At 52.3% G+C, this 11,519-nt stretch overlaps 2 protein-coding genes across 8 annotated transcripts in view; one reads left to right on the top strand and one right to left on the bottom strand.

Moving 5' to 3' along the window:
• The window catches only part of Dennd1a (DENN domain containing 1A), a 474,661-nt gene extending 466,125 nt beyond the window's left edge, over positions 1 to 8,536 (top strand). For 5 of the 7 annotated variants that reach the window (XM_029474571.1, XM_029474570.1, XM_029474576.1 and 2 more), the window contains 3 exons: positions 2,323 to 2,451; positions 5,238 to 5,496; positions 6,275 to 8,536. In XM_029474571.1, the coding sequence (XP_029330431.1) occupies positions 2,323 to 2,451; positions 5,238 to 5,496; positions 6,275 to 7,489 (1,603 nt within the window). In that variant the 3' untranslated portion in view covers positions 7,490 to 8,536. The remainder of the gene's footprint in view (positions 1 to 2,322; positions 2,452 to 5,237; positions 5,497 to 6,274) is intronic. The other 2 variants (XM_021183620.1, XM_021183613.1) reach the window with 1 other exon arrangement.
• Crb2 (crumbs cell polarity complex component 2) overlaps positions 8,530 to 11,519 on the bottom strand; it is a 23,266-nt gene continuing 20,276 nt past the window's right edge. The window contains exon 13 of the mRNA XM_029474568.1: positions 8,530 to 11,131. Coding sequence (XP_029330428.1) covers positions 10,907 to 11,131 — 225 coding nt within the window. The 3' untranslated portion in view covers positions 8,530 to 10,906. The remainder of the gene's footprint in view (positions 11,132 to 11,519) is intronic.

The following is an 11,519-nucleotide window of genomic DNA, read 5'->3' as shown; positions in this document are numbered from 1 at the left end:
GATCTGCTTAAACATAGGCAAGAAGTGTTCCTGTAGGTGCTCAGACAAATGGGGAGATGACTAGACAGGTGGACTCCATCAAGTTAGTGTAACAGCCAGGCCAGATGAGATATGTTTCATCATGCAGAACCTCCTACCATGAGCTGGTCCTCCTCCAGTTGTGGAAGAGCTGAGGCATCTCATCCTAGGGATATCCAGGTGGTCTGCAAGTAGAGGCTATCACAGCCCTGCACCTGCCACCTCGTGGTGCATGGCCCTGGGCTAGCCACAACCTCCACTGCAGTTTGAGGATAAAACTCATGACCAGCCTTCAGGGACAGGGGAGAAAATGAGGGTGTATGGCTAGAAGGGCTGAGGCTGTGGATGGCTCTGGGAGCTACTTCAAGTAATAACAGGTTAGCTCTAGGAATGGGAATCAGAACACTGGCCATCCCAGGGCTCTCTCCAGCCTCCTGTTCAGACTTTCCTATACTTGTTTCGAATGTGTTGCCCTTTCCTAAATAAAACCTGAAAGGAATTCCAACAGGGAAAGTGTAGGAAGGCTGCTCCCGAGAACAGGTGGCCCTGCCTAATACCCTGTCTCTCCTCTCTGTCTCCTCGAAACTTCATTGTTCCCTCTCGGGTCTCTTCACAGTGAGCCCAGCCATTGACAGAGGCAGAGGTGTTAGTTACAAAGGCATTCATGGTGAGGTCAGGATTTGAACCTGCCACAGTTGGAGATTTCCTCTCCTGTGCCTGTGACCTCTCCTGGGCACTGCTGGTCAGTATATAATTGATAGGAGCCAGGTGTGGACTCTCTGGACTGCGTGTGTTTGTTTATAGAGCTAGAGCACACAGGTGGCTGACAAGGGAGATATATTTTTTATAACAATGAATATTTAATTTCCACATCACAGATGAAAAAGACTCTCTGAAGAAGCATCCAAGGGAGACTCAAGAGAGGGCAGCTAATCAGAAGAGGGTCTTCTCGGGGGCTGCTTCCACATAGCTCACTTTTTCCTTAACTTTTCCCCCTTGATTACTGAAGTAGAGATATGCATGCTGCAGAAAAAAAAAAAAAAAAAAAAAGAAGAAGAAGAAGAAGAAGCATAAGGCGGAGTCATCCACAATCCCACTAGCCACTGCACTTGCTTTTCTAGTCTTTCTCCTGTGCAGTTTCCCACAAGAGATGAGGGATGTAGTATCCTCAGGGAACCAGGTCTGGATGGCAAAATCCAGGATGCTCATGCCTGTTCTGTGAAATGGTATGGTGTCTGCAGAGAGCCCATACACACCCTCCAGTACACTTAACCATCTCTAGGTTACATTTTTTATACCTAATCCAGCATGCATGCTGTGTAGATGCCGTTGAGCTGTGTTGAGGAAGAACATGATGACAGTACAGACCGCACATGCTCAGTAAAGATGCAGTTTTTCCAAGCATTTTCTTTGTTTTGTTTTGCAAGACAGGGTTTCTCTGTGTAGCTCTGGCTGTTCTGGAACTTGCTCTGTAGACCACGCTGGCTTTAAGCTCACAGAGATCCACCTGCCTCTACCTACCATTGCTGGGATTAAAGGCCTGCACCACCACACCCACACATTTGTAACTCACAGCTGATTAGAACTATAGAGATGGAGCCTACAGGTGTGGGGAGCCCAGTCATAAAGAGAGCAACTGTGCCATGCTTTACATTCTCTTCATTAGCATTATATTTAATGGGAAGATAGCTTTCAGCCAGCAGTTCCTAGCTCTGCTTGCTGGAAGAGTTTAGTACTTTAAACAGAAGAGATGGCTCAGCGATTAAGAACACTTGACTACTCTTCCAGAGGTCCTGAGTTCAATTCCCAGCAACCACATGGTGGCTCACAACCATCTGTAATGAGATCCAATGCCCTCTTCTGGAGTGTCTGAAGACCAAGACAGTGTACTCATATACATAAAATAAATAAAATTTATTTTAAGGAAAAAAATTTAAGCCAGGCGTGGTGGCGCACGCCTTTAATCCCAGCACTCGGGAGGCAGAGGTAGGTGGATTTCTGACTTTGAGGCCAGCCTGGTCTACAAAGTGAGTTCCAGGACAGCCAGGACTATACAGAGAAACCCTGTCTGGAAAAAAAAAAATTATAAAGAAAGAAAGCAGTGTTATTTTAGGGTTAGCCTGCTAGAAGTGGGTAACCAGGTCAGACATTCTGGGTGAGAGTTCAAAGCCCTCGGCACACATAGCAAATGCAGCTTCCTCTTGTCTTGGAGGCAGCCTCCTTACCCCAGTGGATGCCCTGGTCTTCCCCTCACCCTGTGCTCTCATGGTGTCCTAACTGCCTCTTCTTTTCTCTCTTGTCCAGCCTGGTAAAGCCCTTGCGACACTATGCTGTCTTCCTCTCTGAAGACTCCTCTGATGAGGAATGCCGACGGGAAGAGGCCCCCAGCACTGGCTTCACTGAAAGCCTTTTCTTCTCTGCTCCCTTTGAATGGTCTCTCTTCCTCTTTCCAGCTCCTTGGGCTCAGCCTGGTGACTCTTTGGGTGCAGTGGGGAGCATGGGGGACTGGGGCTGCTTGCTGCCATGGGGAGAAACGTTCCTGGGTGCCAACTTGCAGGGTGGCTGCCATGTCTACAGGCCTTCTCTCAGGCTCGTATTGTGCCGGCCCCACAGGGCTGTGACAGCAAAGGTGTCAGGTGAGACTGAAGCACTGATCCCCATTCCCTACAAGGGGGGACGACTCCATCAGTGGAACTGGCGACCACAGTAAGCCTGACTCCTGACCCTCCTTTCCTCAGTGCATCTTAGAAAGCCATGGAGATAGGAAGGTTAAGTAAAAGGCCATATGTGGTGATATACATCTGTCGTCTCTGGTGAGGTAGAAGGACTGTGAGTTTGAGGCTAGCCTGGGCTGCATAGCAAATTCCAGGCCAGTCTGAGCTATATACGTGAGCCTTTCTAAACATGTATACTATGCATACACACACACACACACGTCACACACACACACATGTTATGATCTACCTGGGTTTCTTTCTTTTTCTTTTTTTTTCTGAGACAGGGTTTCTCTGTGTAGCCCTGGCTGTCCTGGAACACATTCTAAAACTCAGAGATCTGTCTGCCTCTGCCTCCTGAGTACTGGGTTTAAAGGCGTGCACACCACCAGCACTACCTAGGTTTCCTAAAAGTAATTTCATCTTAACTCTATTATTTTATGATGTAAGTTACATACAAATTCCAAACACCATTTTTCTTTTCAAGGAAAAGAAGGCTTACCTTACATACAAATGGACTTCCCAGGAGCCTCAGCGATGTGCCCACAACCTACCAGAGTGCCAGCTGCTGCCCACTTCACAGTCAGGGGTCCTTGTCGCCCTCCACTATCCCCATCCTCAGCCCCTCCCAGCTCTCTGACCTTAGCAAGTTCCCAGCATCAGATCTGCTCCCTATGGCTTCATCCTGGACCTTCTAAGTCAAGGCTGCTCTGCCCCCTGCTCGTTTCCTGCTGCCAGCTCACTGGGACAATAGCAGTGGTTTGTCCCTGTTAGTCCACAATCCCTGGGCTTCACACATACCTTTTTAGTAATTTCATTCTCTCTTTGATCTTTTTCTTTTAAATGTTTGAAGAATCAGCTTCTCCCCAGCAGGAATGTCTGTGCTATCACAGGTCTAATGTGTCCACTGATGTAGCTATTACTAGTGAAAGCAGAAAGAGCTATTGAGACAACATATGCTCATCTGAGTGGCAACTGCGACTCACCCTGCGGGAAAGCAACCTACTTGAAAGACTCCCACCTACTCTGCCCTAAGCCTTACCCCAACAGGCCTCTGAACTAAATGATTGACTGGCATTTTTCCCCGAATTTTACGATGTTAGGAATGGAACCCAGGACCTCACATGCTACACATTCTACCACTGAGAAGCAGTGGTTAAAATTCATTTCCTTAGCCTGTACCCAGAGCCAGTTCAAGGCTTCCTGTGTGTTTTTAAAAGGGGCTGTGCCATCCTAATTCACAACACAAAAGGGTTAAGAAAACTGTCTCCTGTTTTGGAAGGAAGGACTCTTCCTTATCCCTCCCTCTGTGCTCAGATTAGATTAAAGGCTCTTGGTCAGAGTGAGGAAAACTTTGAAGAGCCAAGCCGGGCGTGGTGACTCACGCCTTTAATCCCAGCACTCAGGAGGCAGAGGCAGGTGGATTTCTGAGTTTGAGGCCAGCCTGGTCTACAAAGTGAGTTCCAGGACTGCCAGGGCTATACAGGAAAACCCTGTCTCGGAAAAAAAAAAAAAAAAAAGACTTTGAAGAGCCTCCAACTTTGCTTCCATTCCACCCCTTGCTGGGTGCTGGGACTCACAGAATTGTTTTACTTAACTCCTCTGGGTTTCCGTGCTCTCATCTGTAAGGTAGGGTGTAAGTCCTAGACAGAAAAGTCTGATGAATGGAGTTGGGACTTCCTCCTCTTTCAGTGGGCCTTTGGTGTCAGCCTGCTTGTGACCAGCAGGTGGAGCCCTCAGTCCACTCCACCAACACCATGTGCACAGCCAGCCTGACCCTAAAAGGGAGGCATTCATTGCACTGGCCAGCCTTCACCAGAGGTCAGGGCTGGTGCTGCCTCCCCACAGATCAGTGGTGCCCTAAAACTCAGCGGGAAAGCAAAAGGAACCAGCTGTTACTTCACCCAGCTCTCCCAAAAAGTTGTGTGGCTACACAGACCTCACAGAGGGTGGGCTGCTGGCTGCAGCCATGCATGCCATCAGTGGTTTGCTCCAGCCTCAGCATACCCTCTGTGCTTGTTCATGGAACCACACCACCACTTGAGCAGCTGAGATTTACAAAGGTTAACTGACTCACCCAGGTTTCCCTGGCAAGGTAGAGAACCAGGGCTCAAACATAAATCATATAAGCTAAGGCCTAGAAGGTTCCCTAGAGATGCTAGGGCTCCTGGTTCATGCTCTGGACCTGACTCTAAAGCTAAGGTTGGCCACTATTCAGGAAGCAGGTGGGACAAAGGAATGCATGCATCTGCCTGCTATGCCCCCTCCACACCTACCTGGTCTGTACGTTACAGACCTTGAGCCCTGGGGCGCTTCACCATCTCCTCAGAGAAAGTGAGAGTCGGAGCATCCCATCCAAGGCACCAATCGCACTAAAGAACCCAATCCGGCCCCAGGAGAACCACAAAACATTGGTCCTGGAGCTTAGTGTCTCAAGGGCTAGGGCCACTTGCTGCTCCCACAGATTCCTTAGAAGAAAATCCAGCTGGCTTTGTCTCCTCCTAGGCCACAGCCATACCGGACATTGAAAGAATCAGACAGTGCAGAAGGTGATGAGACCGAGAGTTCAGAGCAGCTAGTTCGAGAACCCTGGGGACCTACTCCTGCTCCACCTGACCGAGCTGCCAGCATTGACCTTCTAGAAGATGTCTTCAGCAGCCTAGACGTGGAGGCACCACTGCAGCCGCTGGGCCAAGCCAAGAGCCTGGAGGATCTCCGGGCCCCCAAAGACTTGCGGGAACAGCCAGGGAGCTTTGATTACCAGGTATGGTGGGAGTAGGGTACAGTAGCTGATGGGGTGTCTCCTCCTAATGAGATAGGTCCTCCTAGTCACAGTGGAAGGGACCAAGGGAGACAGGACATCACACCCCCACCCTCCCCACCCTGTGTTAATACTCCAACCCCACCCAATTTGGAGCAGCACACTGTGTTGCCAGCTATCACTGGGAGCTATCTATCACGCTAGCACAGCAGGGGGTGTCTGCCTGCCTCCATTCTTATCTGATAGTTGGCTGCTGCAAGGCTTGTCCAGGCCCACCAGGCTCCTTGGATCAAACTCCTGGGTTCTGGATTGGTTCTCCCAGTGCGACTATCAGTCAGCTCCCCTCTCTGGGATTCATAGATTATCCCACCTGCTGGGAATGAAGCAGCTCTAGTCTAGCCCAGGTCAAATGGAGGCATGGTCAGGACTCAAATACAATCTCTTCTCTGGCTCCTGTCCCTTCAGCCAGGCCTAGAGTCACACTTGCCCCTTTGAGGGTAATCAAAGACACCACAATCTCTGAACAGCAAAAAGGCTCAAGCCATTGTTAGGTAGCCCACAGATGGAGACGTTTTCCTGAAACTGCTTGGCAAGCATAGGCATTTGTAAAAAGACAGGAGATTCCTTTGCATTCCCTTTATGGAACATAGTAGGGCTTGGATCTCTGCAGGTGTCTTGGGTACCTGCAACTCCTCCCAGTCCCAGGAGCCATGTGCTTGGCATGCAGGAAGGGTTGCCCGGGCTAACCAGTGGTCATCACTTCCTCCCTCCTTCCCCACAGAGACTGGACCTGTGCAGAAGTGAGAGGGGCCTTAGCATGGCTGCAGCCTTGAAGCTTGCTCATCCATATACTAAGCTCTGGAGTCTGGGTCAGGACGACATGGCCATCCCCAGCAAGCCCTCCATGACCTCCCCTGAGAAGCCCTCAGCTCTGCTTGGTACTTCCCCAGCCCTGCCTCTCAGACCCCAGAACCAGGAGGGCATCCTGAGCTCCAGCATCAAGGAGGAGACTCCCATCCCAACTCCAGGCAGCATCACCATCCCCAGGCCACAAGGCAGAAAGACCCCTGAGCTGGGCATCGTGCCTCCACCACCCACTGCCCGGCCAGCCAAGCTCCAGGCTGCTGGCGGCCCACTTGGTGACTTTTCTTCAGAGCCACTGCAGATAGACCGGGAAAGACAAGCCGCTCTGAGTCCAGCCCTCCTGTCAGGGCTGGTCCCCAGAGCTGTCCCCCATGGTCCCACAGAACTTCTGCAGCCACCCAGCCCAGCCCCAGGAGCTGCAGGCACAGGCAGCGATGCCCTGCTCGCTCTCCTGGATCCACTTAACACAGCCTGGACAGGCAGCACCATCCCATCCCATCCTGCCACCCCCAGTGCAGCCACCCCATTCATCCCTCAGCTCAGCTTCCCCCAAACAGTGACACCCACCCCTTTTGTACAGACACCACTCAATCCCTTTGTCCCATCTGTGCCAGTAGTACCACCCACCATGCCACTGAGCTCTACACCAGCCAGGCCTTTTGGGACCCCTCCAGCATCCCTAGGGCCAGCATATCCACCTAGCATTCTATTGTCTAGTTCTGGCTTCTATGCCCCTCACAGGTCTCAGCCCAACCTCTCTGCTCTCTCCATGCCCAACCTCTTTGGCCAGATCCCAATGGGTGCCCACACTAGTCCCCTGCAGCCACTTGGCCCCCCAGCCGTTGCCCCCTCCAGGATCCGAACATTGCCTCTGGCCCGCTCAAGTGCCAGGGCTGCTGAGGCCAAGCAGGGGTTGGCCCTGAGGCCTGGTGAATCCCCACTGTTGCCTCCCAGACCACCCCAGAGCCTACAGCCAACCCTGCAGCCCTCTGTTCCTACACAGGCCAGAGACCCCTTTGAGGATTTGCTGCGAAAAACCAAGCAAGATGTGAGCCCAAGCCCAGCCCCGGCCCTGGCCCCAGCCTCCACCTCCGTGGAGCAGCTCCGCAGACAGTGGGAGACCTTTGAGTGAGCAGGCCTGTGCCACTGTCTAATACCGTGCCTCCCCAATGTCCCATTTCTGGCCAGGTTTCATGGGGCAAAGGGACTCTGCCCCCTCTCCTCCACAGCCCATCTCTGAGGCCTGGCCCTGGGAATGGCCATCCCAGAAGAGCTGCCTGCCGCCACCCTCGGCACCCTGTGTGGGTTTTGCACTATATGTCAACTGGGCCAGCCATATCCTACCCTCCCATAGCCCAAGAGGAGTCAAGAAGCTCGAGGCTGCTCTCAAGCCCAGCTTTCCTCCTTGGCTGGGCCCCACCCCACAGGGCAGATGTCAGTAACAACCTGTGTAAGCACAGCTTTGGGGGACATGGGTATTTGGGGGGCTGAAATGAGGCCCACTCCTAGGCTGGCATTTCTCCCTGGTGGTTATCTCCAAACCTCTCTAGCAATATACTCTTTCCTGAGTCTTCACCTAACCACCAACTGGAGTTGTTCCTGAAGGGTCAGGAGTCTGGAGACCTAATGGTCAGCAAACCCAGTCCCAGCCAGCTCTTCCAGGGGTTTGGAACACCAGCAACTCTAACTTATAAGAGAAGTCCCAAACCTGAGTCTGAGGAGCCGCCCTCAGCTCTCTGCCACCCTCATACCTCTGGGCTCTCATGTCAGTCAAAGCTCAGGCCCAGCCTCCTGCCACTTGGAGCTTTATGGGCAGAGCTGGGCAACAGTGACCCAGATTCCAACTCAAAGGACAAGCTTCCTGCCACAGACAAAGGGAGGGAGGGACAGCTGTTAGAGCTCCTAGGTCAGGACCAGGTGGGGCCCCAGGGCTCCCCAGGTTCCCCCATGGAGTGAAGATACATGTGGCCTCTGAGCGTGCGGCAAGTGGGGGCCTGGAAGCCAGCCCTCCCCACTCCCTCCAGCTTCTCAACAGCGCAGAAATTCCTGAGCCCAAGTCACCAAAGTTATAATGAAATGTTTTGTTATTGTTTCTTTGATCTTGCTTTTCCTTTTTACCTTATTGATTTGATGAATCTTGAAAATTGATTCCTTTCAATAAACCAAGGTAAAACACAGACTGACCGTTTAAGAAAACATCCATCAGAGACATGCAGGAAATTGTGCACATTTGACCTGATTTCTCATTTCCTATGTGTAAATGGTCAGACAACCTACCCCAGGGTTTCTGGGGGTTGGGAACAAGGGGGTGGGGTCATCAGAAGTCCCTGTTACTTTAGGGACCCTCTCTGTGTCTGAGAGGTTGTTTATGGGTCCCTGAGGTCTAGGCCAGAGAGGTAGCCCTCCCTCCCCAGGGCTCTGTCTTGGTGGTGTGCTCAGCTACCAGGGAGCGGAGTCTCGCTGGGTCATGGGAAGCCTTCTGGCATTCTGGTGTCCCAGGACAGGCCTCAGCCCCACTTCTTCCATCCTAGCAAATTCCGGGTTCCACCCAAGATGAGGCAGTGCCACAGCCTAGTGGGCCAGTATGTCGGGCAGCCTAAGAAGGCACACACCTGTGGTCCACGGGGGCCGGTGCACATGTTTGTTGTCATCTGTCCATTTCACTGGGTAGACTTTGCAATCCAACGATGAATGCTATATGTGGTCAATAAAACTGGGAAGAGGGCTGTAGTCCTGAGTCCTACAAGGAGCTCTGGGGGATGGCTGCCTGAGCAGGCACTTGGCCACCTCCACCAGCCATCCTGCAGAAGCAGAGGCCACTGTCCTCCAGCCTGTGCACTCTTGAGGCTCTGAGCCACTTACACCATCCCTTCCCCATGAGGGAATCATAGTGGACACTACATCATGGGCAGGACTACACGAAGGAATAAGCTCCACTCCTCCCCCATGTCTCAGCAAGAGACCATCTCCCCCAAGTGAGTACTTGTGTAGGCCACATTGGTGACACTGACGTGGAACTGGGATGTTTCGTTCCGTTGGCATTCCACAGGAATCCTCTTAGGAGCTGGCAACTGAAACAGTTCACCCAAGAACCTGTTTCCTCTCCCCTCTCCCAAGGGACATGGAAGCAGCTCAGGGCAAAGTGGCCTCACCACTACAGGGTAAGAACCAAGTAGGCCTCCTAGCTTAGCATCCAGGGTCTCATATCAAAGCTTCTACTGATCTCCTGGTTCCCCCAAGTCTGTGCCTTGGGAGGCAGCTGAAACCTGGAGACACCCAGCTTCCTTGTGTAAAAGTCACCTGGCATTTGCACATGGAAACTCCTGTAAGGAGGCACTGCCTGATAAACAAAGATGACAAAGGACAGACACATCTCCAAGTCAGAGGCCTCTGGGAAGTTCAAGGGAGGCTAAACCTTCAGGCCAATGCCCTGGGGGAGGAGTTGTCAGAAGTCACTTGCACTGAGTGTCCACAGGATGTAATCGGCTTCTGCAGCCTGAGCGCCAAAGCAGAAGCTGCCTGATGTCCATCTGCTGGGCACTGTTGTTTGGCACACAACAGAGCCTTCCTTGGCAACAGAACTGCAGGCAAAGGGGTGAGTTTGCAGGGGTCAGGGACAGAAGAAAATAGCATCTCCACTCTTCCACCTCTCTGGCCTCCTTGCCAGGCTCCCAAGAAGCCTTTTCAACTCTAGGCAGGTGAGACACTTTCCAACACCCAAGGGCAGCCAGTTCTTCCCATCAGACTGGAGTTTTCTGCCTGTTTGTCTCTCGGATCCTCAGAATAGCCGTGCGATGTGAGGTAGGCAGACAAGTTGGTTGCTCCACTCTGGCAAATGCCCACAGCAGGCAGGGCAACCCAGGGCAGCCGCTCCTTGGTTCCTACAGACCTGCCATACAGATGTGGCCATAACATTGTCAGTCAGATCTGCCCAAAGGGCTTTTGTTCTGGAAAGCAAGGAGACTCCTCCCTATCCCAGCTTCTCCTGGTGTTCTTGGAGGTTGAACAAGATGTCAAGACCAAAGTCTAGGTGCTTGGGTAAGCTCTGGCCTGTCCAGTGCTAGAGAACATGCAGCCTTGGGCTGCCCCTGTCCCAGAGGTAACCATCTGGGTGGTCCCCAGACATGAAGCCCTTACCACAGTCATAACACATTACAATCTGCAGACCAACACATCCCTATGTATAGTCTCATTCTCCTTCTCCTCTCCTACTCCTCTCCTCTCCTCTCTCTTTCCTCTTCTTCCCCAAACAGAAAGATACACACACACACACACACACACACAAACACATGCACACACCCTGTCATATCATGGGCACCGACATGTGCCCTGTATCCAGCCCAGCAGGTCAGAGAAGTGCACACTCTCACAGCCCCCTCTGCTTCCCTGAGTTGTTCCTCATTTCCTGAGTCCATAATGGACATAGCAAGAGCTGCCAACCATCCTGTGGATGTCCCAGCTCTGGAAACAGTCTCCTTGGGTCTCCAGGTAGAAGTCCTGCGGTGACTCTTTAGGACCTTCAGGACATGGCACCAGCAGCCAGGCAAACCTAGATAAGTCTCTCCTCTGGTGGCACCTTGAGGACACTGTCCATCTCCAGACGAGCCCCAGCCACCTCCTGCTGACTTGGGCTGTAAGTGCCCTCAGACTGGCGGCGCTTTCTGGCAGCCAGGATTCCTGAGAGGAAGCCCAGGAGGAGAAGGAGGAGGCAGGCACAGGCTGCAGGCACTGCTACCTCCAGCAGTGGGAACGGCAGAGGCAGAGGCAGGGTTTTCTGCAATAGATGGAAGACAAGAAAACTTAGAAAAGTGTCCCAGAGTTAGAGAGAGAGACGGCCCCTGGGATGTCCAAGCAAAGAAGCCAATGCTAGCCTGGGAGTGTTGCATAGCCTGGCTAGGAGGATAGACAGTAGACATTCCAGGAGTGCCTGGGGGGGGGGGGTGTCACAGAATTCAACAGTCAGCTGAAGTGAAGCAGGAACAGAAAGCAGAGCTGGAATGAACTGAGCATTCAGCCCTGAAGAAGGGGGCCCCAAAGCCATAAAGTTCACACCTTCCCTCTCTCCAGCACTTCAGCAGGAGCTGTAAAGCCATTTCCTCCCCCTGGTGTGTGTGTGTGAGTGTGTGTGTGTGTGTGTGTGTGTGTATGTGTATGTGTGTGTG

This window comes from Mus caroli, chromosome 2, assembly GCF_900094665.2.
Source record: "Mus caroli chromosome 2, CAROLI_EIJ_v1.1, whole genome shotgun sequence".
Lineage (NCBI taxonomy): Eukaryota > Metazoa > Chordata > Mammalia > Rodentia > Muridae > Mus > Mus caroli.
The sequence above is the reverse complement of the archived record's forward strand: the minus strand, read 5'-3'. Positions and strand labels throughout refer to the sequence as shown.